Source organism: Rhipicephalus microplus, chromosome 3 (assembly GCF_043290135.1).
Source record: "Rhipicephalus microplus isolate Deutch F79 chromosome 3, USDA_Rmic, whole genome shotgun sequence".
NCBI lineage: Eukaryota > Metazoa > Arthropoda > Arachnida > Ixodida > Ixodidae > Rhipicephalus > Rhipicephalus microplus.
Genome location: NC_134702.1, coordinates 9,264,057 through 9,287,141, shown reverse-complemented (window position 1 = coordinate 9,287,141; position 23,085 = coordinate 9,264,057). Strand labels below are relative to the sequence as shown.

General features: G+C 47.8%; 1 protein-coding gene across 1 annotated transcript in view; it reads left to right on the top strand.

The window, feature by feature from the left end:
* Upf1 (Upf1 RNA helicase) overlaps positions 1-22,107 on the top strand; it is a 43,192-nt gene extending 21,085 nt beyond the window's left edge. Inside the window, exons 5-12 of the mRNA XM_037433532.2 lie at positions 1,968-2,066; positions 2,768-2,876; positions 3,447-4,005; positions 6,958-7,101; positions 7,870-8,391; positions 9,145-9,867; positions 20,867-21,122; positions 21,881-22,107. Of these exons, the coding sequence (XP_037289429.1) occupies positions 1,968-2,066; positions 2,768-2,876; positions 3,447-4,005; positions 6,958-7,101; positions 7,870-8,391; positions 9,145-9,867; positions 20,867-21,088 (2,378 nt within the window). The 3' untranslated portion in view covers positions 21,089-21,122; positions 21,881-22,107. The remainder of the gene's footprint in view (positions 1-1,967; positions 2,067-2,767; positions 2,877-3,446; positions 4,006-6,957; positions 7,102-7,869; positions 8,392-9,144; positions 9,868-20,866; positions 21,123-21,880) is intronic.
* Positions 22,108-23,085: the final 978 nt, after the last annotated feature.

The following is a 23,085-nucleotide window of genomic DNA, read 5'->3' as shown; positions in this document are numbered from 1 at the left end:
TGTCCCGTATTGTTGGTTCTTTGTTGATTTTGTTTTTCTTGTCGCTCTCACAAGTTTACACGATGTACAACCAACTGGCCCCTATCGTGGCTCTTCAATCTTCTGAAAAAGAGAGGCCCCGTCTTCACCCACTGAAGTGAGCGGAGACAGGACCTCTGCATAAAGGAGAGAGGGTGCTTGATTAAGGGCAGATACTGCTCTTGGGACCCAAAAATTTGCCCAAATATCAAATTCTCAAAAGTGGCATTTTCGTACTACATCGCGCACCTGTGCGCAAGTTTTCGTTTCAAAATCGCGCGTATTAGTGGCGTAACAGTAAATCAAAGATGCGTTGGCACGCACCCAGCTGTTTAAATTGTGGACAAATAGTGCTTATTTCGGCTGCCTGTAACTTTTGAATGGCCCAGCCCCGCCGCGGTGGTCTAGTGTCTAAGTTACTCGGCTGTTGACCGGCAGGCCGCAGGATCCAATCTGGGCTGCGGCGGCTGCATTTTTGATTGAGGCGAAAATGCTGTAGGCCTGTGTGCTCAGATTCGGGCTCACGTTAAAGAACACCAGGTGGTTGAAATTTTCTGAGCCCTCCACTATGGCGTCTCTCATAATCATATGGTGGTTTTAGGACGTTGAACCCCACTTATCAATCTTGACCGACCCATTTTGGTATCGTTGTCTATTTTGTATCGTTGAAAAGTTCTCGTGTTTGGCTTTTTTATCGCTCAGTCCGGCAACACTGAGCTTGCCACCTTCTCAAATAAAAGGGGGAGGGATTGCCCCCACTTCCCCGGAAGAAATCGTGAGGACATGCAAATGCATTTCTTGCGCGGAGAGTACTTGGTGTAGTAATTTTAATGGTGTAAATTAATGACGAGACGAGGCTTTATATCGTAACCATTCATTTACACATTCATCAGCCAGCGAACGGTCGAGAGTGAGGCGCGTGCATCATTCCGTTTATAACATAGGAGCGAGCTTACAGGAGCGTGAGGGGCAGGGAGGAGAGAGAGCGAACGGCAAGAGCAGGGGCGAAGCACTGCACCTCTCATTGTACCTGATGGCCATGTCAGCGTCTTATCAACACAAACGCTGGCAGAATAAACTCGTTTCAAACGCACTGCATCGAGGCGGTGGCAAGTCACATTTGGCCCCGGGGATGGAAACTTCCGCCCTCGGGGCCAAAGCTCTGTAAAGTATCTCTGGTAGCGCAGCGTCGCCTGCACACCTTGTCTTACTCCAATCCATACATACTGTCCAAGATAGATCCCGACACATATGCACCACAGTGCAGGTTCTGCGTCACTAAAACAGCCACCCTGTACCACATGGTAAGGGAATTCCCACACAATCCCCCTCTACAACCCAGAGCACAGCACAACACTGTAGGGTGGGAGGCAGCTCTGCCCAGCTCGGATCCGAAGACCCAAGAAGCCCTCGCGAGACGAGCGAGGACAGTGGCCCATGCCAATGGGATCCCGGACAAAGGAACCCACTCACAGATATTCCTTCCTTGGTCGCAAATAAATGTTTTATTCTCTCTCTCCAGATTAGCCAATGCAAAAAACACAAATTCTTCAATATTTTGAAGTGTATTTGGGCAGGAAAAGTAATTGCATGTTTGAAATCAGCATGTCAAAATACATAGAAAATGGAAGTTTGATTAAAATTCATCATCAAATAAAAAAATTGAAAAATAAATTGAATGGGGTGTCCCCCCACCTCCCTTGATTGGCAGCTTCACCCTCAAATCAAAAAATTGAAAAATAAATTGAATGGGGTGTCCCCCCCCCTGATTGGCAGCTTCACCCTCTGCTAGGAGGCACTACATGATGCGCATGGAGTACAGAATTTGGCTGAACTATTCACAGTACTATTTGTTGTTTGTAGATTGCATTGTATGACGAAGCCTGGTGGGTGCTCCTCGAGCACGTTCAATGACTATTGCTATTTCTCTGTTTATATCTCTCGTGCAGATATGCGACTGATGCATGGTGATGAGCTACGACTGCGTTACCTTGGGGAACTGCACAAGCCATGGTCTGGTGTAGGCCATGTCATCAAGATACCTGACAGTATCCTCTTAATCTGGGAATAGTTCTAATGTTCTGTAGAGCTCTGGGTGAAAGTTCATAGATCTCTCCTCCCCTCCCCCCTTGTTTTTTGTCTTGTTGCCAGCTGTGGTTACTCAATGGCCATTTTGTGGTGCTGCTAAGCATGAGGTGATAGGTTCAGTTCTTGGATGCATTGTCATGTTATAGCGCAAAAACGTTATGCAGTGTGTTTTCGGTGAGTGTTCAGGAGTCTAGGGCCCTCATAAATGGGCATTGGTAAACTGTGTATTGATTTCACTATATTTGCTTGCACAATTCGTGAGATTCTTTCTTCTTTTTTTTTTGAACTTCAGAAAGAAGGGGCCTAAACTGTGAGTATATTTTGTGAGTAAATTCCCAGCAGCATCTAGTAAGTTCACGGTACACAAAACAGCGGCATTCACTTGGTGGCTGTTAAATGAACAATCCACTGCTTTTAAACAAAGCTCAGCTGACTTGGAATAGCAGTATGTGACTAAAAGAGCTAGTAAAGCGACAGCTAGATACCTTCAGTAATGAACCCACATCCCAGAATTCTTTTTGCAGCAGTAAAAACCTGTGCACCTGCTGGTAACACATGGTATTATTACACTCTAGCAGTAAAGTACTGTTTTTGTGTTTGTTGCATGCTCGTGGTATGGGTGTTTTCTGTTCTATGCTTTTTCCTTGACTGCTTTACACAGACTACAGTGAGGAAGTTGGCATCGAAATGAAGACCAACTTGGGTGTCCCATCAGAGTGCACATCTAATTTTGTGGTTGACTTTGTGTGGAAGTCCACTTCCTTTGACAGGTATGTATATCTTTGCTACATCAGGCCTTATAATTAGCCTATCAATATGTAAGGGTGGCTTCTGCTGAGTCTCAAACACACCCACATCAGGGTAATGTAGTTTCTTGCTCGTTGTAATGTTTAGGAGCCCTGTAAGTGAACACCTCGAAAAATGTACTGGGCAAGAAAAAAAAATTCAACTTGCCGCTTGCTAGTCAGTTCAATGAACAGCTAATAATGTAAGGAGCTGACCATGCAAAAAAGCTTTTTGTGTGCTCTACCATTGTAGGGAAAACAGAGTTAGTTCGTATGAATGCATTGTAGGATAGTTCAACAGCACGACGACAGAGGTTAGAAGACAATACACCCGTATTGACCTTCCAGTCTGTGCCCCCGTGTTTATTCCACAATGCACCGCTCTTGTTTAGTGTAGCTGTTTTAAAAAAGGCCACATTTGCTCTACACACCATTGTTAAGTGGGGCAAATAAGTGCATTGTTTTCCTGCTTAGAGGGCTCATCTTCTGTTAGAAAAATATCAGAACTGTTTGTCTCCTGCCGGAGTCATAATTTGTGCATGGTCGTCACTGCAGGATGCAGGCTGCACTCCGCAAGTTTGCCGTTGACGAGTGCTCGGTGTCGGCGTACATCTACCACCGGTTGCTAGGCCACGAGGTTGAAGATGTGGTTATGCGATGCCCTCTGCCCAAGCACTTCTCAGCACCCCAGTTGCCCGAGCTGAATCGCTCGCAGGTTTATGCAGTGAAGCATGCGCTGCAGCGGCCACTGTCGCTCATCCAGGGTCCACCTGGTACGGGAAAGACTGTAACGTCGGCCACGGTTGTGTACCACCTGGCCAAACAGAGCACCGGGCCTGTCCTGGTTTGTGCACCCAGCAACATTGCCGTGGACCAGCTGACGGAGAAAGTACACCAGACGGGCCTGCGGGTGGTTCGCTTGTGCGCAAAGAGTCGAGAGGCCCTGAACTCACCCGTCTCCTTCCTGGCGCTGCACAACCAGATCCGCAGCATGGATGGTCACTCGGAGCTGCACAAGTTGCAGCAGCTCAAGGACGAGACGGGCGAGCTGTCGTCGGCTGACGAGAAGCGCTACCGCATGCTCAAAAAGGCCTGTGAGCGCGAGCTCCTAGAGGTGAGCGTGCTTTGGCGAGTGGAATCTCATGTTTTTGCGATGAAGAACCTCATGAGTGCAGTTCTGGATTTTGCTGAAGATAAATGCTATGGCTGGTAATTAGGTATGGCTCCATTTGAAACAGGGACGCACAGAGCTGATAATTTTTGAACTTTTTGGGGGCTTGTATTGTGCTATACAGATTTAAAAAGAGTAATTACTCATACTGATAATAAATGATTTGGGGTCTGTAGTGACACGTATCCTGACGGAGTACAGCTACTACCGTGGGTCCGGTCTTGGCGAGCCGCAGGGCAGGCTTTAACCATCGCCTTGGTGAAAATACGATACTGCTCAAGTTCGCAGCTTTTTATTGCTTGTGGCAACACCAAAACGCAGTACAGAGCCCGTTGCAAAGGTGCGACGGTAAAGCAAATGGTCTTATCCACGTCACGGGCGAGAAGTATTACACAGGGGTGCCGCGAGCACGTCTCCGTGGTAAATGTGATTCACGGAGACACCGGGACCAAGGTCCGGTTGCTCGAGCGAAGGCAAAGGCGCTTGCGATCGCTTCGAGGAGATACGGGTCGGCGCAGTTTGACCACGCACTAAGACACCGTACCGCTCTTCGGCCGAGCGTACGCAAAGGGGCAACAAAAAGTGAGCGTTCGCCTCGGATGGCGCCTGCGCAAGGCGCCGTGAGCGAAGTTCGACGAGCTCCAAACACCGGGAGTCGACGGACGGAAAAAGGGAATGCGTGCTCACCATAAGCTGTCCCAGAGAAAATCTGACTCACTCCCGACACCCGCACTCAAAACCTCTCGGGAAACCTCGCGGGCGGCGCCGCAGTCGACATTCGCTACCGGGTGAGAGGGGTTAAGCATCACCCTTCTCTCTCCCAGCGCGGCAGACAGCGGGGGAGGGGAGACGTGTCAGGACATGAGAACGGCAGAAAAGGCAGCAAAGCCCACGTAAAGGCGGCGGGCTAGCCTCAATTCCCACAAGTTGCGAAGGAACGAGGGCAAGGAAATATGGGACTGGTGCCCACTAATAACAGATTTATTGGAAAAAACATTGAATTAATATTGCAACAAATTGCACTTTTAGACAGTCTTGTTAACTGATGGTCATTTGTCATTCTGTTATGGTACTGTCGAAATTTGGGCTTCTTGGTGTATTGGAATGACTGAAAACAGCACTAAGAAATGGGGCACAAGAAGAGGACACACGACACAGGCACTAACTTCCAACATAATGTTTATTACCACCGTGCGGTTGCCTATATCATCAGAATAACAACATTGCATGACATGCAAGATGTGCACAAAAATCAATTTCATAGAAAATACAATTTATTATCACTGAGTATAAACGAGGTAGTTCTGACACACTTAGACCCCAGTGATGCGATAGCCTCAGCCTCAATAATCTATCCAGTAAGCTTGTCAAACAATCTCTTGATAGCTGTGCATGCATTGAATATCGGTGCGCAGCCGCAGGATTCACAATGAATGAGCAGCCAGCTCCCCTGCCCATTTTTCACATTCTCGCCAAGTGATAGTATTTTTTCGCGTATAACATTATCAAAATATTTTTAAAAATTTGGAGCTAACGTAGGCCAGTAGGTCATGCAACTATTTCAGTGTGCAAGTTGGCTTCACAATGCACCTTTACGGTAATTTAAGGAAGGCGGCCTGCCGTCAATACGTGGTGCTTTTTTTTTTTTTCTCCTGCGATTTGCAGTCAGGGGTGCCAGTTATATGCAGGGGCGTGTTATACTGAAGAAAGTACGATATTCAGACCCTTGAAGCAGGCTGAGCACGCAGGGCTATGAACGAGCATGCCAAAGCTGTGCTAGAGGCCAACTGAAAACTGCAACTAAAAGTGCCGAAGCTCTGCACTACCATATCAATTGGTAAGCGTTGGGAAAGCCGGGAACACTTCCTCCAGTTTTGCAGCTTTATTTATTGTCTTCAATTTGCACCTCTGTTAGCTGGGAATGTTCCTTGTGTACTCTATTGATGAACGCACCGATAACGGCCATGGTTTCCTTTTCTGCGCAGTTGTCATGGCAAACGATAGTTCCGTTTTCAATCGGCGGGCACTGCGCTGGCCATGCATGTGCCTTTAGAATTGCATCGTTGCTACCTTTGTTCGCATTGACGCGGTTTTGTCCACAGCGTTATGGCCAGCGGTATTTGGTCGAGTCGGCACATGTACTTTCGTAGTCGCCCGTAATCGTCACGACCACATTTGTATTCCCAGCAGTAGCGTCAGAATGTAGTTGCGCTTAAACTAGGTGCGCCATTATAACGCCGTTGATGTGATTCACGAACACTGGGCAAGGGTCGACGAGCGGTAGTTTGTTCTGAGCGCGACGTCGAAAACATGGCGAGAGTTCTTGAACGATTTTGCCGCAGCCCGCATGTGCATCAAACCCACTGGCAGCATCATGGTGCTTGGGCGACCCGTCGTTGAGCATCTAATGGTAAAAAATTTACCTGGAAGCACATATTATGGCAGAAAACGCATCCCCAATGAAGACACAGGCGTTGTGATGCGGCCTTGTGCTCTGGATGTCAGGAGCCAACTAGAAATTGCTGAGTCAGTAGCAGAATTTCGCGACGATTCTTGGCAAGTTCCATTTTTTTAGGTGATAGTACTCGTGAAAACTTTGTTGTCGCCGAAGTATCCAGACAAAGTATTCGTTGTGACAAGATATTTTTTATCTTATTTTCTATGGGCGGCTGATGGGGAATCGAAAACTATTCATTGTGGTGGAAGTTTCGGTGTAGCGGACTTGGTTATAGCGGGATTCAACCGTATCGTCAGTCGGTATATGTAAACTTTTGTTCAAATTTTCCGATTAATGCTGCGGAATGTGTCACTCGCAAATAGCATTTTACTTAGACAGAAGTTCTAAAGATGTCGAGCATCCAAAGCATCAAGCCTGGGCATACTTGTTTCTTGCAGGCTGCAGATGTCATCTGCTGTACGTGCGTTGGGGCAGGAGACCCTCGGCTTGCGCGCTTCAAGTTCCACTCCATCCTCATCGACGAGAGCATGCAGGCCACTGAGCCGGAGTGTATGGTGCCTGTTGTGCTTGGGGCCAAGCAGGTGAGAATGAGCCCACGATAAGGAGCATTCTCATTTTGAGGAAATCGCCAGCGTGCTATAACAAAGAATTCCTTGTCATGAAAGCAGCAAGTCAGGAAAGGCCGGGAATAAAATTGAGTGACAGCGGTGGGAAACCTGCGCCAACTGGAAATTTCTATGCTTTGCAACTCCAAACGGGTCTTGTTTGTCTAATTTTGCCATTGTTGTGCCATAAGGTGGCTTTGGAACCAAAAGTGATGTTGACAGCACACATCGTGAACAGAGAGTACGTGTAGTTGGCACCTTGTACACTTGCGCTGCTGCATTTGCCTACAGTTGCACTGCTGTGACAGCATGGAATCAGCTGATCAGTTACATATTCCGGCTTCCGCACAATTGCGGCAGTGCCTTTTCTGGTAACCGTTGGCAAAGAATGAAGGCGATGTCACGACAACAGAAAAATGCGCCAGTATGACATCATCGAATAAAAAGCCTATGTGTGCGGAGTCGCGCCGCTACTGCACGCTTTGCCAGCGACTACCTGAGCGTGCAGGGGTGCCGATCGCTGCTGCCTCAATTGTTGTACGGGTCCGTGTTCAGTGTGTACCACTTTTACAAAAATGAAAGAAGCTTGCTGTTGCGGAGTAGAGTGTTGTATATTGCAAGCACTGTGGCAGCAAGCATAGCGCTGTTATAACCATTTGCTCAGCCCTAATTATAATTGTTAATGTTTTAGTGTAAGATTCACAAGAAACGTGCTCATACTTGTTTATGGCTAACTCAATGCAGCTAATCCTGGTGGGTGACCATTGCCAGCTGGGACCTGTGGTGATGTGCAAGAAGGCAGCACGTGCTGGGCTTTCGCAGTCGCTTTTCGAGCGGCTCGTTGTGCTGGGTATCAGGCCCTTGCGTCTGGAAGTGCAGTACCGTATGCACCCTCAGCTCGCCCAGTTCCCATCCAACTTCTTCTACGAGGGCTCCCTGCAGAATGGTGTGTTTGCCGACGAGCGCCGCATGCGCGGTTTGGACTTCCCGTGGCCGCAGCCGGAGAGGCCGATGCTCTTCTACGCCTGTCAGGGCCAGGAGGAGATGGCGGGCAGTGGCACCTCTTACCTGAACCGAACTGAGGCTGCACTCGTGGAGAAGATCTGCACACGCTTTCTGCGCAGTGGCGTCAAGCCGCAGCAGGTTGGCGTCATCACGCCTTACGAGGGCCAGCGAGCCTACCTGGTGCAGCACATGCAGTTCCAGGGGGCCCTGCATGCCAAGCTTTACCAGGAAATAGAGGTCGCCAGCGTGGACGCCTTCCAAGTAAGTTTTTGGACACCTGCATGATAAATGGGACAGTAGCACAAAGCTACCGTAGAATAATAGTGCGTTGAGAAGGAAGGCTCTGCAGAATTGGCCCTGCCAGCTGCAAGGCTGCTGGTCAGCTGGGACGATAATACAACCACTTGGGAATGCTGTTAATGTTATGCTCAATCCCTCTAAAGGAAAAAAATTTCCATGTGCTGTGCATAATTTTTCCCAAGAAACGCTGCTAGCTTACTTTTTGTAGCTTTGTGTTACTGTCATGGAGAGGCCTGTTGTTTTCGTTTTCATAAAAATGTTTCACTTGTGCTAACTTGAAAACCAGTTGTACTAAACTTCTAGAAATCTTGTGGCAAATTTGCTGGCCGTTTTAATTTCACTGATCTTTGTTCAATGACAGCTTCATCCCGTAGTGTTCTCTTTCATGTGCTCCTAACAAAATGCAGATCTTTTATGTTATAAGTATGTTATTTCATTGTAGGGATTGAAGGATCTATAGAATACTCTACTGTAGTGCTGAATATCTGCAAATATGCAGAGGCACAAGAACAACATTGTTTTCACTTTCTTAACGGTCTCTAACTGCGGCATCCATAGGCCTGTCTGTATAAAAATGTTTTAAAATAGGCTTTCTTGAGGGAGACCTGCAGTGAAGGTTGAACGATACTTGTGTGCTTGCTTTGGACATTGGTGTCTAATCCAGCTATTTGTTTATTATTTGTTTCAGTCCTAATCGGTATTGTTCACCTGCAGGGCCGAGAAAAGGATCTGATTGTGATGTCCTGCGTACGGTCCAACGAACACCAGGGCATTGGATTTCTCAACGACCCCCGTCGGTTGAACGTGGCGCTGACACGGGCTCGCTATGGTCTCATAATTGTGGGCAACCCCAAGGTTCTATCTAAGCAGCCTCTCTGGAACCACCTGCTGACCTTTTATAAGGAGAACAGGGTGCTGGTCGAGGGCCCCCTGAACAACCTCAAGGAAAGCCTGATCCAGTTCAGCAAGCCACGCAAGCTGGTCAACACGGTGAACCCGGGTGGTCACTTCATGAACACCACCGTGTTTGACGCCCGTGAGGCTATGGTACCCGGCAGCGTGTACGACCGATCTTCCCAGCTGAACGGTGGGCCGGACTGGCGAGGCACCGGCCGTGGAGCCTGGGCACCCCTTAAGGAGAACTTCACCGAGACCGGTTTTGGCAGGCACCACGACCCGTTGGCGTACATTGGCCCTGCCGAGCGGGCGGCAGCCAATCCGGGCCTGCCCGTTCCTGTTGGGCTGTTCATGAACATGGCACACGTTCCACCACGCTTCTACAATCAACACCAGCAGGCACTGCAGGCGCGGCGAGGGGCTGCTGGCTCAGCCAAGGGTCCCCCACCTCGCCGCACGGCCCGCAATCAGCAGCAGCAGCAGCCACCCCCAGGGCGGCGGGCCCCGTCAGGATCACAGTTCAACAGTCAAGCTAGCCAGGTACCGTACTTACCTGTTAAGGGGGACGCAGGTCTTGAAATGAACAAAAATGGCCGAGAAATAGATTTTCTGCAAAACTTTTTTCGGGACGTTCATACTTCTGAGCACCTACTCTCAAATATGTAACACTAAATTTGGTCAGGAAATGCGGTAAAATGGGCCTTTGAAGCACCCCGCAGCAATAGAATGCCCACAACAAACAAAAACAAAATTTTATCTAAGTTTGCGTGTGGGCCATGAGTGTTGCAGTGGTCCGGGCGCTGCCATATTGAGCTAGAATTAAACCCGTTTACTTTCTCAAAATCACCATCTCAAAATGACGTCGTTCAATCAGAATGGCCGCCGTCATTGGTTTTCCTAAAGTCGTTCGCGAGTTACTAATTGGCTCTCGCTCAGAGCGCATTTTTGAAGTGCCATTCCGCGTTTCTCATTGGCTGGTGTGACCAACGCATCCCCCTCCCCCCTCGTTACGCGCTTGTCGCCATGGCTGTCTGATCGGGCGCGTCTTCTTTTGCGGTCGTGCATGTTTCTCGATGCACCATGTTTCTGCCTCGTGCCGGTAGTTTGTCTTTGTAATCGAAGTACTAAAAGACTCGTCTGAAGTCATCTTCGGAACGAGAGTTTGGTGCAGTCGGTGGCCTTACGTTTAGATCCGCTCCATATAGACGTAACTGTTGAGTGCGTGTGCGATACAATCGCGTAAGCAGCGTAATGTAAAATGCATCTCACGCTATGCTTACGAAGTCGATCGAGCGTTCCGCGATCTTGCAGCCAATCTAACCACATCTCGATGAAACGCGTGCATCAAAAACGCGAAATCTGTAGAGCTCTCTGCACTGTCTCGTGTCGCTACATCTGCACGGGGCTGAGTGTAAGCGACATTCGGCTTGTAGCAATGTAATACACTGGGCAGCATGCTGTCTAACATTTGGGTGGTTAATTAATGAATAATGTTCTGGCAGTTAATGAATGAGAATCAAGTTCTCATTAATTTACGAGGAACCGGTGGCTTTAGTCTCATACCCCATAGTCCTTTCTGGACCCCTGCCCCCCCCCCCCAAACACTTGCCGTGCTAGTACTCAGATCATGCTTTCCGCATCGGAAATTTTTTTAAACATGATTTATTGGATGAACTAAAACACATTGTTTTGTTCAGCAGGAAAATGGGCAGGGAACATTTAAATAAAATTTATTGATTCCTTTTAGAAATTTCTCCAGCGAGTGTCCAAACTTCAAATGCGATTTTTTTTGCCTCAAATTTTTTCCAGCCAGACTAGCCTTACGGAACTTTTCGTTATGTTTGTGTGAGCCAATTTTAATAAATGTTATACCGTTGAACTAGTAAGGAATCAAACTGTGGAGCTATGCTATTTGTTTATGGCTAAGTTGAACATATAACATTCTGTAAACAATAATGTTAAGGCAATTACAGTGGAACCCCGATTTTACGACTTTCAGGGGACCACATTAAATCGTCATATAATCCGGGCGTCATATAATCGGAAAACTACGATTATAGCAATGACAGTCAGCCTTGCCCCAAAAAATGGGTATCGACTGCCTGAATGAGCCCACAGTACGACCTTGTGCCTCTGCTAGAAAGGTAGAATAAATTATTCTTGCCAGCGACTGCTAATGGCAGCGTAACTTGTTGAAAGAGGTGCGAGCGAATCCCTATTCTTAAGTTTAAGGGTTTGTGGAGACCGAAAAATCGTTAAAAACCTCGTTTCTTTTTTTATTGCGTTTTTGAAATCTACAGCTACTAGTGTACTTATATTGTGAATTTCTAGCCTATAATATCATTATTTTAGCCGCTAAGACACTTTATACGGCGCTTTATAGCTAAATCTGAGCCGAAATCAATGTTGAAATCGCACATTTTTCGTGACGCGCCCCTGCCCTTTCATGTGTGCCAGCGCGGCCCACTTGGTCTCATTTGAGAGAGCCGTCTTTCGCCTTCAAATTCCCGCCAGAATGGGTCCAATTCAACCATGGGCAGCTTGTAAAATGAGTGGCAAAAAGAAGTATCAGAGCGCCTTCCTATTCGCTACTTCGCGCACATGACTTAAGCTTGCTTCCCTATTCCCTATTGTGGAGGCTCCTGGCTTTGTCTGCTCCGGGTATGCGCGCCATTTTGCCTCAGTGTCAGCGGAGAAGTTTCACGATGTCAAATCCTGAGTGCAAATTTCGCACGCGGCACTAGTTTGGTACGAAAAAGGTGCAAAGGACGCTAGTAGTGAATTTCGAGATGTGCTCCGTATACAGCAAAACCCCCGAGACGCTACACTCTCCCCGTCCTATGGCGAAGTCGTCGACGCTACCACGGAAGGCCTAGCAACCGCATCAGTTGTCACGGAGCCTGTGCAAAGTCCGTCAGCCACGGAGCCTTTGAGCAGCGGTCGCGTGCGTCTAGATACTATCTATCGGCAGCAATCTGACTCGGAAGAGGAGCGAGCTAAAGGCGAAGATAAGTTATCGGAGTTGTCGTCCGCTGCAGCGACGGAGCGAAAACGCGCATTCGTGGTCGACGGTGCCGACGAAGCAGCTCGGCCGTCTGAAGGAACCACGTTCACACTTATAGATTTGGACACAGTGAACAGCATTTTGTTGGCATTTGCAAAGTGCAAGGCATGCAACGGAAAACTGCAGATTGTCCGTGACGACCGGGAATTCGGACTCGCCGGGAAGTTGTGTTTTGTGTGTTCGAGCGCGGGGGGGGGGGGGGGGGGGGGGCTGCCTGCCTCGTTGGGGAGCTCGCAACGTGTACGTAGCGATGAACGCGTGAAACCTTTTGCTATGAACGTTTTGGCGGCCGCGCATCCCATTCGGGCAACGGGTAACTGACAGTCCGCGCTGAATGATGTATTCTCGTTGATGGGCATCCGCCGTCGGGGTCTTCACACAAAAACGTGGCAACACTACGTGAAGACGAAGTTCACACCCGCGGCTGATCGTGCTGCACGCAATTTGACGAGCGACTGCGCGCGGTCTGTTCGCGAACTTTATGCCGAACTTAATATAGGCCACATGGGAAACATCGCGGTGTCGTTTGGTGGGTCATGGATGACTCGTGGTCATTCGTCGCATATTGGTCTCGGCACCTCGGCTCATAGAATTGTTCAGCGGGCTGGTGCTTGACTTCGTTGTTTTGAGCAACTTTTGTGCTGGATGCGAGTCGGGCCCAAAGGGAGGTGACCCTTCTTATGCAAGCGTGGAAGGAACATCACCAGTGTCAGAAAAACAGTGACAAGAAAGCTGGGGAAATGGAGGTTCAGGCTGCCCTTATCCTCTTCAGGAGGTCACTTGAGCGGCACAACTTGCGCTACACCACGGTGTTTGCGACGGGGACAGCCGCAGTTACCTTGCGCTACAAGAAGATAAGGTGTATGGGTATATCCCAGAGGAAAAAGAGGACTGCAGTAATCGTGTCCAAAAGCGTATGGGCACTGCTTTGCGCAACTTGATTGCAAAACACAAAGGCCCTGGCCTTGAGAGTCTTGGTGGAAAGGGCCGCTTGACAGGAGACCCCATCTCCAAGCTCACCAATTATTGTGGGTGGGCTCTGAAGACACACAGTAGTGATGTTAATGCTATGCACACAGCAGTGATGGCCACATATCATCACATCACGTCCAATGATGATGTGGCAAACCACACTCTGTGCCCACTTGGTCCAAATTCCTGGTGCAAACAACATGCGGCAAAGGCCAAGGGGGAGCCCACTCCCAAACATCGTCGAAACCTGCCTCAACATATCTGTCAAGCCTTACTTCCCATTTATGAGCGCTTGTCAGACATAAAGCTGTGGCAACGATGCCAGCGAGGGTAAACTCAAAATAACAACGAATGCCTGCATTCAATGATTTGGGTGCTGGCACCAAAAGAGCGACATGCTTCGCTATTCACAGTGGAGACAGCTGTGGCAGAATCAGTGCTCAAGTTCAATGCAGGCAATAAAAAGGCAACATAAGACATTATGAAAGAGCTGAGCCTATACCCCAGCTGGCGAAGCCCCAGCCTCATGGCTGAAAAGGTTCGACGGCGCACGGCAGCATCAGTCAAGATGCGACAAGCAATGGAAAACTTGCACCAGTCCCTGAAAAAGCGCCACACAGGGACTCATAGTCAAAGGGACTACATGCCCGGTGCATACTGAGCATTTTCAAGTGCAGTTGTGTAAATGAATGAGATTTATTTCTTTTTCTCAGTTTTCTGAAAACATGCTTTTTGGTGACATTACTAAATTTTCGGGTTGATATCTTCCAGTCTAGAACAGCAAAAGCAATAATTTTTTCATGAACGTAAAGCCAAATCTGTGTATTACAAAGTGCTGAGAGCAGAATTTCAATTTGCTGCCCATATAAATTTAGAAGGTATTAAATTTTTTTGTATGTGATAGCCATGACATGACTCCTCAACTTTCATCATCTGCAGAATCACTAGTTTTTCTTTAATTTGAAATCTGCTTGCAGCATTGCACTTATTGCTAATTGCACTGTCTAGGTATGTAACAATATTTACTTTTTGATTATCACTTTCTTTTCTATTCTCTCCGAAAACAATAGAGTGGCAGCATTGTGTATCTTCTAAATTAATTGACCTACAATGACAATTTTTGCATATTTAAAATCAACTGAAGAAACTACATAAGCATGTATATTTTCATCATGTTTGGTCCACAAATACAGAAAATATTTCCGCACACCATGTCCCCCCTTAAAAGAAATTGAATCCATCGCGCATCTTTCTACCTATAAATAGTCCGAAAATTGCCTGCACGTGCAAATGAAAATGAAACCGTGTTGCCAATAGTCTCCCGTCAGAAGAGTCCGACACAGTGTCATCGCTATCACATAATGGCGACTGACCACGAGTTTGCATAGAATGTCTTTGTGTGTGACTGAGCTATTCATGTTGTAACTTGTGGCCTTGTGAAGTGCAACTAGTGATGTTCTGCTGTTAGTATAAATGTCGACGTCAAGTGAAAGTAATCTTTCACAGTGAAAACAGCTGGATCGCGCCCTTATGCATTCACAAACCTGTGACTGGGAGTGCGACAAAGGCAGGAGACCAGCTGTTTGTCGACCAGAAAATGTTTCCATGGACCGGAAACAAGAAAATATCAGCTTTTCGGCCGGCATTTTGCATTGATAGAGCTTGACTAGGTAACAACCCCAGATACGTGCACACGCGATTGCGGCGTGTGTAGAAGCCTAGAACTTCCAGGAGAATAAATTTTCCATTCTAAGGCGACATTTGTCTCGCTCTCTAGTTTTGTAATCGTCAACCTAGGGGAACGCAAGTTTATAGTTTGCACTCGTGAATACAGTCAAATCTCATTAATTTGAACACGCCTAATTCGAACTTCCGGTTAATTCAAACTCGCGACAAGGTCCCGGTAATTCGAACGTGCAAGCACTTGCGACAGTTAATTCGAACATACCGCGCTTTGAAAATGCTCTCAGCACCCTGCCCAATCCCGCGGCGGTACCTGCGACACCTCAATGCTGCGGGCGAAGTAAACGAAAAGGAAAGAAAAGGCTGCGGTAGAATGTTTGCTCTATCTCAAATGCCGATCTGCAACGCACCCGTGTCATGCTTCTCCTTTTCCCACAAGACGCTGTGCCGTGCTCCTTAACAGGCTGAAGAAATTAGGTGTCTTTTCTTTCCTCTAATCACAACCACCACCACCTTTTCCTGTCCCTGCCATGTAAAGACTCTTCTCCTTCCAACGCTGTGCGCAAAGAGAGAGAGGAAAAAAAGTAAAGAAAGCAGTCGCTGGGCTGAATGAATGGGTTGAGGGAAAGGAAAAGGCACCATCTTCTACAGCCCTTGCCCCTTGCGGGAGCATTGCTCTGCCCCTGGAGTAGGGGGGGGTCTCTCACGGGCGGGCCGGTACCACGCTTCCTCTTTCCTGTCCCTGCCAGGTAACCCTTCTCCTTTCAACGACGAGTGCGAAGAGAGCAAAAAAAAAAAAAAAACAAAAAAAAACTGCCGGGGAGTGTTGGTCTTCTCTCAAATGCCGATCTGCTCTCTGCGTGGAGATGCTCCTCCTTTCTCGTCACGTGCTGGCCGTGCTGCTGCTGCGTAGCAGAGCTACGCAGTTGCTGTTGTTGTCTTCAGAAAGTGTCGGCACCTAGGAGGGAGGAAGTGCCGGGACAGACTTAGGGATGATGATGGGTGGATGAGTTACGTGAGACTCTGGGACAAAGCGCATCGCGCCGCATCTCCTTCCCATCTGACAACGGCACATTTGTGTACAACTTCTCTTGCCAGGAGAATGCTGAAGTAGAAATGCTTTGCAAGCTGCGTGCGAAATTGATTGACTCGCTGCAAGACAAACGTGCGCAGTCGCGCATCACTAATTACTTCAATTGATAACGGATGTCCTGTGATTTGTGAATAAATGTAAGTTTTCTGAAACTTCCCCCTCGTGAGTTAGCTCAATGCACATGCGCCACTGCACGGAGAGCCCTCCGTTTATTTAGCTTTTATTAATTTGTACTTCTTTTAATTCGAACAATTTTTGGGGCCCTTTGAGTTCGATTTATCCAGATTCGGCTGTATTTGGTCCACGCTTCATTCGAGTAAAGGCGTTATTTTTTCTCTTTTCGACGAAATCTGAATGTCGTCATAAGATGAGGGGTCGGCCTAAAACTGTGTCGTATAGCCAAGGTTTTTAATACGTTATTCCTATGGGAATTTGCCGGTCTATTCGTCGTAAAACGCGTAAACCTATTCGTCGTAAAACACAGGTCGTCATGTAACTGGTGGGCGTATAATGGAAGTTCCACTATACATTTCAGAAAATTATGAAGCATGAACACAATTGAAAATTTTTATTTGCATTAATATAAATAGCATAGCTCCACATGCCAGATATTTGACTACAGCTGCTTTTAAGGGGGGACGCGGCACTTCGGGACCGAAAATCAGCCAAAAAATCGAGTTTTCGCGGACCTTCTTTTCGCGTTCCCGACATCATTGCGCACCTATTTACAAAATTTCATAGCCGAATACCATCAACTTTTATCGTTATTCAACTTTAAAAAACCGAAAACGGGCGTCCTGCCCTTTAAATTGAGGGCGAATAGCGCAGGTTTCGGCTCTACGATACGCGGGAACTACGCGCTCGATCGGCGCCATTTTGGTCTTGTTTGAAAGAACGCATTTTCAGCCGTTTTTTTTATTCAGTAAGCAACATTGAGCGTTTCCCCGGCTCGAAAAACGGGGCCTCAAAGACGAAGAGCCGCGCTCACTGCCATTGGCTAAACGGCGCACGTGACTGAAATGGCGCTTTCCGGTTGGCTGGAAGCTCGCGACTTGCGCCTGCATACGCGACCCGACGCCATTTTGAAAGGGTTACCGCTGTGACGCCTCGAAATCGGCAGAGCACTCTGAAGCTTCTGATAGTATCGCCATGCCTGGAAACGCAAAAAAGTATCGGACCGTGCACGCATTTGGTCGCAGGAAACGCAAAGGTCGTGGGAGAAAGTCTACGAAGTCATCAGAGCCCTTGGTTGACTCCGACGAACGATGTGTCGACGCTCCGCGGCCGTTCAGCGATGGTGCGACCGAGCGCGTTGCCTCCGACGACGATGACGGTGAAGCGAACTCCGGACGACTACGAATCGACGCCAAGGTGGTGACAAACGCCGAAGTTGAAGAAAATCATGCCCGGGAGAAAGCGACGCTCGACCGGCTTTCATCGGCGCCAGCAACTGCACGGAAAATTGACTTTTTCACCGCGAGTTGTAGCGAGGCAACCGCACAGGACTCGGACCACGCTGCTCCTTATCTGCTTATGCATCTAGATATCCTAAACGCGATAATGGGTGCCTTGTGTTGCAAAGCCTGCCACGGACCAGCTACGATCGTCAGAGGGGATCGGGACTACGGACTTGCCGTGAAAGTGCTAGTGCAGTGTGAAAGGTGCGGCGAGATCGCGAATGAATGGACTTCGCCCCGCGCGAACGGCACGAAAACGTGCAATCCGTTTGAAGTAAATCTTCTCGCTTCGAGGGCGATGGTGGCTACCGGCAGCGGCCAAACGAAAATGAACGATATTTTCGCAACAATGGGCATCTCACACCGCGGTATGCACCACAAGACGTTTCAGCGGCATTTGAAGAACACGCTGGCACCCGCTGCAACGCGAGCGGCTGAGTCCGCTATGAGCGAATGTGCGGAAAAGGTTAGAACAATTTATGATGACTCGTGCTTCGGCCACCGGGGCAATATTGCCGTTAGCTACGACGGCACGTGGAAGACGCGAGGCCATTCTTCCCACATCGGCGTGGGCACAGTTATCGAATTATTTAGTGGCTACGTGTTGGACTACGTCGTTCTTTCCAACTTTTGCCTAGGCTGCGAGGTGGGCCCAAAGCCTAGTAGTGAGGGCTATCAAGAATGGAAGGCTAACCACAAATGCCAAAAAAATACGAACAGCAAAGCGGGGCAAATGGAAGTGGAGGCGGCTCTAATTCTATTTCAGAGGTCGCTTGAACGCCATGGCCTGCGCTACACAACTATGCTGTCTGATGGAGACTCTAGGACATTTTGCGCCATACAAGACGCCAAGGTGTATGGTTACATTGACGTGCAGATGGAAGACTGTATTAATCATGTACAGAAACGGATGGGCACCGCATTGAGAAACCTGGTGCAGAAACAAAAGTGCGATGGGAAAAGAGGCCTTGGTGGGAAAGGCAGGCTCACAGGTGAGCTGATCACCAGGCTGAGCACATATTATGGCCGGGCTCTGAAATCGCATGAAGGTGACGTGGGCGAGATGCAAAAGGCTGTGATGGCCACATACCGCCACGTCACCTCCACTGATGAATGCTCGGACCACAGTCTGTGCCCAGCTGGTGAAACTTCATGGTGTCGGCACAATGCCGCAAAAGCAACGGGTGAGCCCGACCCCAGGCATGCCTACAATCTACCGAAAGACGTGGCAGAGGCATTACTACCGGTTTATACCCGGCTTTCGGAAAGAGCCCTGCTTCAGAGGTGCGAACGCGGCAAAACGCAGAACTCCAACGAGAGCCTACATTCGGTAATCTGGAGTTTGGCCCCCAAGGAGCACCATGCGTCCCTGTTCGCTGTTGAAGCAGCTGTTGCAGAAGCAGTGCTGCGCTTCAACACGGGCAATTTGAATTCTGCAACGGCAATCTTAGGTGAAATGGACATGAATGCGACAAGTACTGGTGCCAGGAGAGCGAGAGAAAAAGACCACCGTCGCAGCATTGTCTCCAACAAGAAAAGAACAGCCTCATTGGAACTCCGGAAGCTAGTGAAGAGGAGGCATGAGCACAGAATGCATTCAGACTATGCTTCTGGTGCGTTTTGAGGTTGTCTTGTTGCATCTTCTGCAATAAAAATGTGTGCCCACGTTTTTTCTCGATTTCTCAAAACGACAATTTTCATGTGCTTCCCATTATGCCGGAGCAATATCTCTTGTTCTATCTGGGTTATCATTACGATTTCTTTTTTGTTTCGAAGATAAATGCAGGGGATGTGTCGTAAAGTAAGTTTTATTGTAATAATTTTTGGCGAAAATTTTCTAAATGGATCTTTTGTTTCAAGTGTAGATGGGGAAATTTTTCATGTCATATTCAACATCCCACAACTTTGCTTCGAAATAGCCCAGAACAATGATTTATACTTTATTGCACACTGTGAACATACCGAATTGGTTCTATAGGTTGCACATCAATATCCAAGTTACAGTTAATTAGCTAATTAGGCCTTAATTGAAAAAGTCGCAGTTCATTATATCTTTAAAACTAATTGTCACAGCAAAAAAAGAATTAGATTTTTGAAATCGGCAGTAAAATCTACATAGGCTCTCCAAATTTGGCTGAGGTACTCACAAAAATAAAAGAGTTTTTGGAAGGTGTAGCATCCCCCCTTAAACTGTACCAAAAAATGTTGATGGAAACTGCCTCAATGCCCTATAAGAAATTACCTAAATAGACTTCGCTCATTTTCTCATAATTTGAGAACTGGTTGATGTACAATAAATATAATTACATTTCTGAAACCAGAATGAATTGCATATGCACACCTAAGTTCAATAAAATATATTCAATAAGAAAAACTCACATTTAATATCAGTGTCTTCCTCTTAATTTTGGGATGCATGTGTATTGCACAATGGTTACAAAGGCTAGTTAGTGAGAATTCAACATGTTCGTTGTTCATTGTCTTCCGTAGTGCTATTGTTCTTGGATGATGTATATTGCAATGCATGAACTCACTTGTAATGATGCCAGAAATCATCTATTGCTCCTAACGATCATATTTTAGTGCAGTTGCAATTTTTTTATGCTAGCCATTGAAACTGCGTCTAAATATAGCAAGTGTTTTTCAGTGTTCTACATTTACTGTAAACTCTTACACTATTGCAGTGTAAATATTTGAAACAATTGAAATGAAATACAAAAACAACATAGGCATTTTGAAGCATAGAACAGGTGTGCACTAATGCATGCACTTCTTTTGTTTAAAGTACATTCTGGCACGTATTTGTTTTGAGCCTGCTGCATCAAGCGTACATTCGATGTAAGTACAGTATTAGTGAAAATGCGTGCGCGATCCAGCCATCAATTACCGTGCAACAAGATTCAATGTCATGCTAATCATTTGTAATCTGACGTCGTGTGTAGGCAGGTTCATTTTGAGTACCATGTTTTTTTTTTTTCAGCTCAGTTGTTTTGATATCGAGCAATTTATAAGTTAAAGGTGCCTAAATTTGTGAAATATCTATTTACGAGACTTTATTGATCTAATACCTAGTATGGTAACACGCGGGATGTTGACGTCCCCGCCACTCGTTTCCATTGTTTTTCTCTAACACTTGAACATGCCATGCTACCTGTTATTTTTTTAGGGCTTGCCATTCAGTATTTCTATTTGTAGAGATTTGCACCATGTATTCCACTCGGTGATGTCCGCGAGAGGTCTTATTTGACGGGACGCGATGTGCGTGTGCAGGGTGCGCTGTCCCAGCCGGGCGGCAGTGGGCCCCTGTCGCAGCCCGGAGGAGTGGGTGCCTTGTCACAGCTGTCGCAGGAGAGCTGCTTCCTGGGGGAGGAGCTTCGCTCGCAGGCCGAGGGCATGCTCTCCCAGGACTCGTCTTACCAGGGGGACCGGCACTGTTTCGGACAACCGCCGTCCTCCTCCACAGCCCACTTCGCAGCACAGCAGCCCTACTGAGGAGCCAGGCAGTGGCAGCAGCAGCATCAGGCAGGTGAGGCACTCATTGAGATCTCTACCTGTATAGGTGTGGCACTGACTCCCGTTGCGTCTTTGCAGAGATGATGTATGCTGCTACAGTTTTCACTACTCTTATCCAGGTGATGTGGGTTCTTTTGACACTTGTAGGCTAAGGGCTCAGGGTCCGCTGAAGCCCTCAAAAAGCAGACAGAGGCAGTGTAAGGAACATGACCTTTACTGACCACAGGCCCAAGCTCGACTGCCCAGGCGGCCGTTCCACAGTCGCAGGTCAGCTCGTTCGCTCGAGCACCAAAACCTTAGGTAATACCCACACTACCCCCTCCCCCTCGACAAGCGGTAGCTCATTCTTCAAAGTCGAGGAGGTCGTTGACTGAGGGGTATGGTGGGTTGGGGTGGCATGGACAGGGCACCCTGTGCCAGGAGGTCTTGGCGGGCCGATCAAAAAAGAGCGACGGCAGCCTTGATCGTTTTTGGAGCTGGCGGTGGTCGCGGCGAGTTATTTCCGGCACGTGGCAGATGGGACAGAGGATCCGGGATTCTTTGGCCATGTAGGAAGCCTTGAAGACACATTATGGGAAGCCTTGAAGACACAAGTGACTGACTTACCTTTGTCTAATTGGGGTCATTGTTCACAAACTCATTTCTGTAGTGCTAGAGCTATGCTTGGGTTCTGCACGTCTTGAACCGTGTGCAGTGGACCTTCATCTTGTAGTGTTAGCCACCTGACGAGTCATGTGCATGAACTGATGATGGTTGTGTGTGGTGTTGCAGGCGGACCGAGGCAACAAGGCCATGGGGGCCCCCCAGACAGGGGGACCATGGGGCAGGGGCCAGCCCCGGATATCGCGCGCCGCCGCACCACCTAAAGTCTGAGACCTGAAGAATGAGGCCGGGCCACGCCCCCCCTCTTCCTCCTCTCCATCACCGCCGGAGGCAGCACCACAACTGCGCAGGCTGCGAATAAACAAGGCACTGTGTGTGCGCGGCGCGGGCAGGCATTCTCTGTCTCTCGTTCTTTGAGAAGCTGCTCAAGCAGTGGTGTAACGAAGTGTAGAGGGGCCATAAACATTTTTTTACTTTTTTGCATTATGTGTGCCCTAGTTTCAACAAAGCAGCACCCACGGATGTGGTGCCATCAAGTATGGATTGCATGCTGGGAGTGAGGACTTATTCACACTTCTAAGTACCTAATGGTGTCGCCTGGAAATTCAACATGGAGAAGTCAAGGAAACCTGTATGTCTCAAGAAGCACATGGCTTGCTGTTCTATAGAGACTCGGTACATTCCTTGTCATTTCTAATAAAATGCTAAGACATCTAATTGAATATTAAGCCATGTTTAATGCTGTCAACACTAACACACATTGTTTCACGCATTGAATTTATGCTAAAGTATTTGAGCACTTCAAATATTCGAACGAATAGCATAGTATCCCAGTTAGCTTCAACATGAATTTCAAATATTTCAATTTTTGTGAAGCATTTGAAATGAACGAATAGATTTGAAGTTGAATCCCTTTATTAGAGACGTGAACTGGAAAGCAATTCTCATTTTTTATATGAGGTTTCTCTTATAAACACGGTATTACATATGCATATTTTATCTCCGTAGATTTGACTGCATAAGTCTTCTGTAAAGGTTTTTTCCGATTTTGGATCAAGACGTACATCTGCGGCGGCTTCCTTGGGGCGTCTGTAGTGAGAGAGCATTTCTTCACTAGGTTTTTTGGATCAGTATAGCGGCTAATACAGCGCGGCTGCAGTATTTCAAGACGCAGAGGAGACGCAGACTCGCATCATCGCATAGCACCAGTGCCGACCCCCCCCCCCCCCCCTTTCGGGAAGGCACAGCCTGGATCCTTGCAGCGAGGCGACACATTCTGCCTCAGCCGCTGCATTGCAAAGCTCCTCTGTTTGCACCACTAGGTTGTTCTAGTTTACTATAGGTCCGCTGGCCGCAACGGATACCTATCGGCG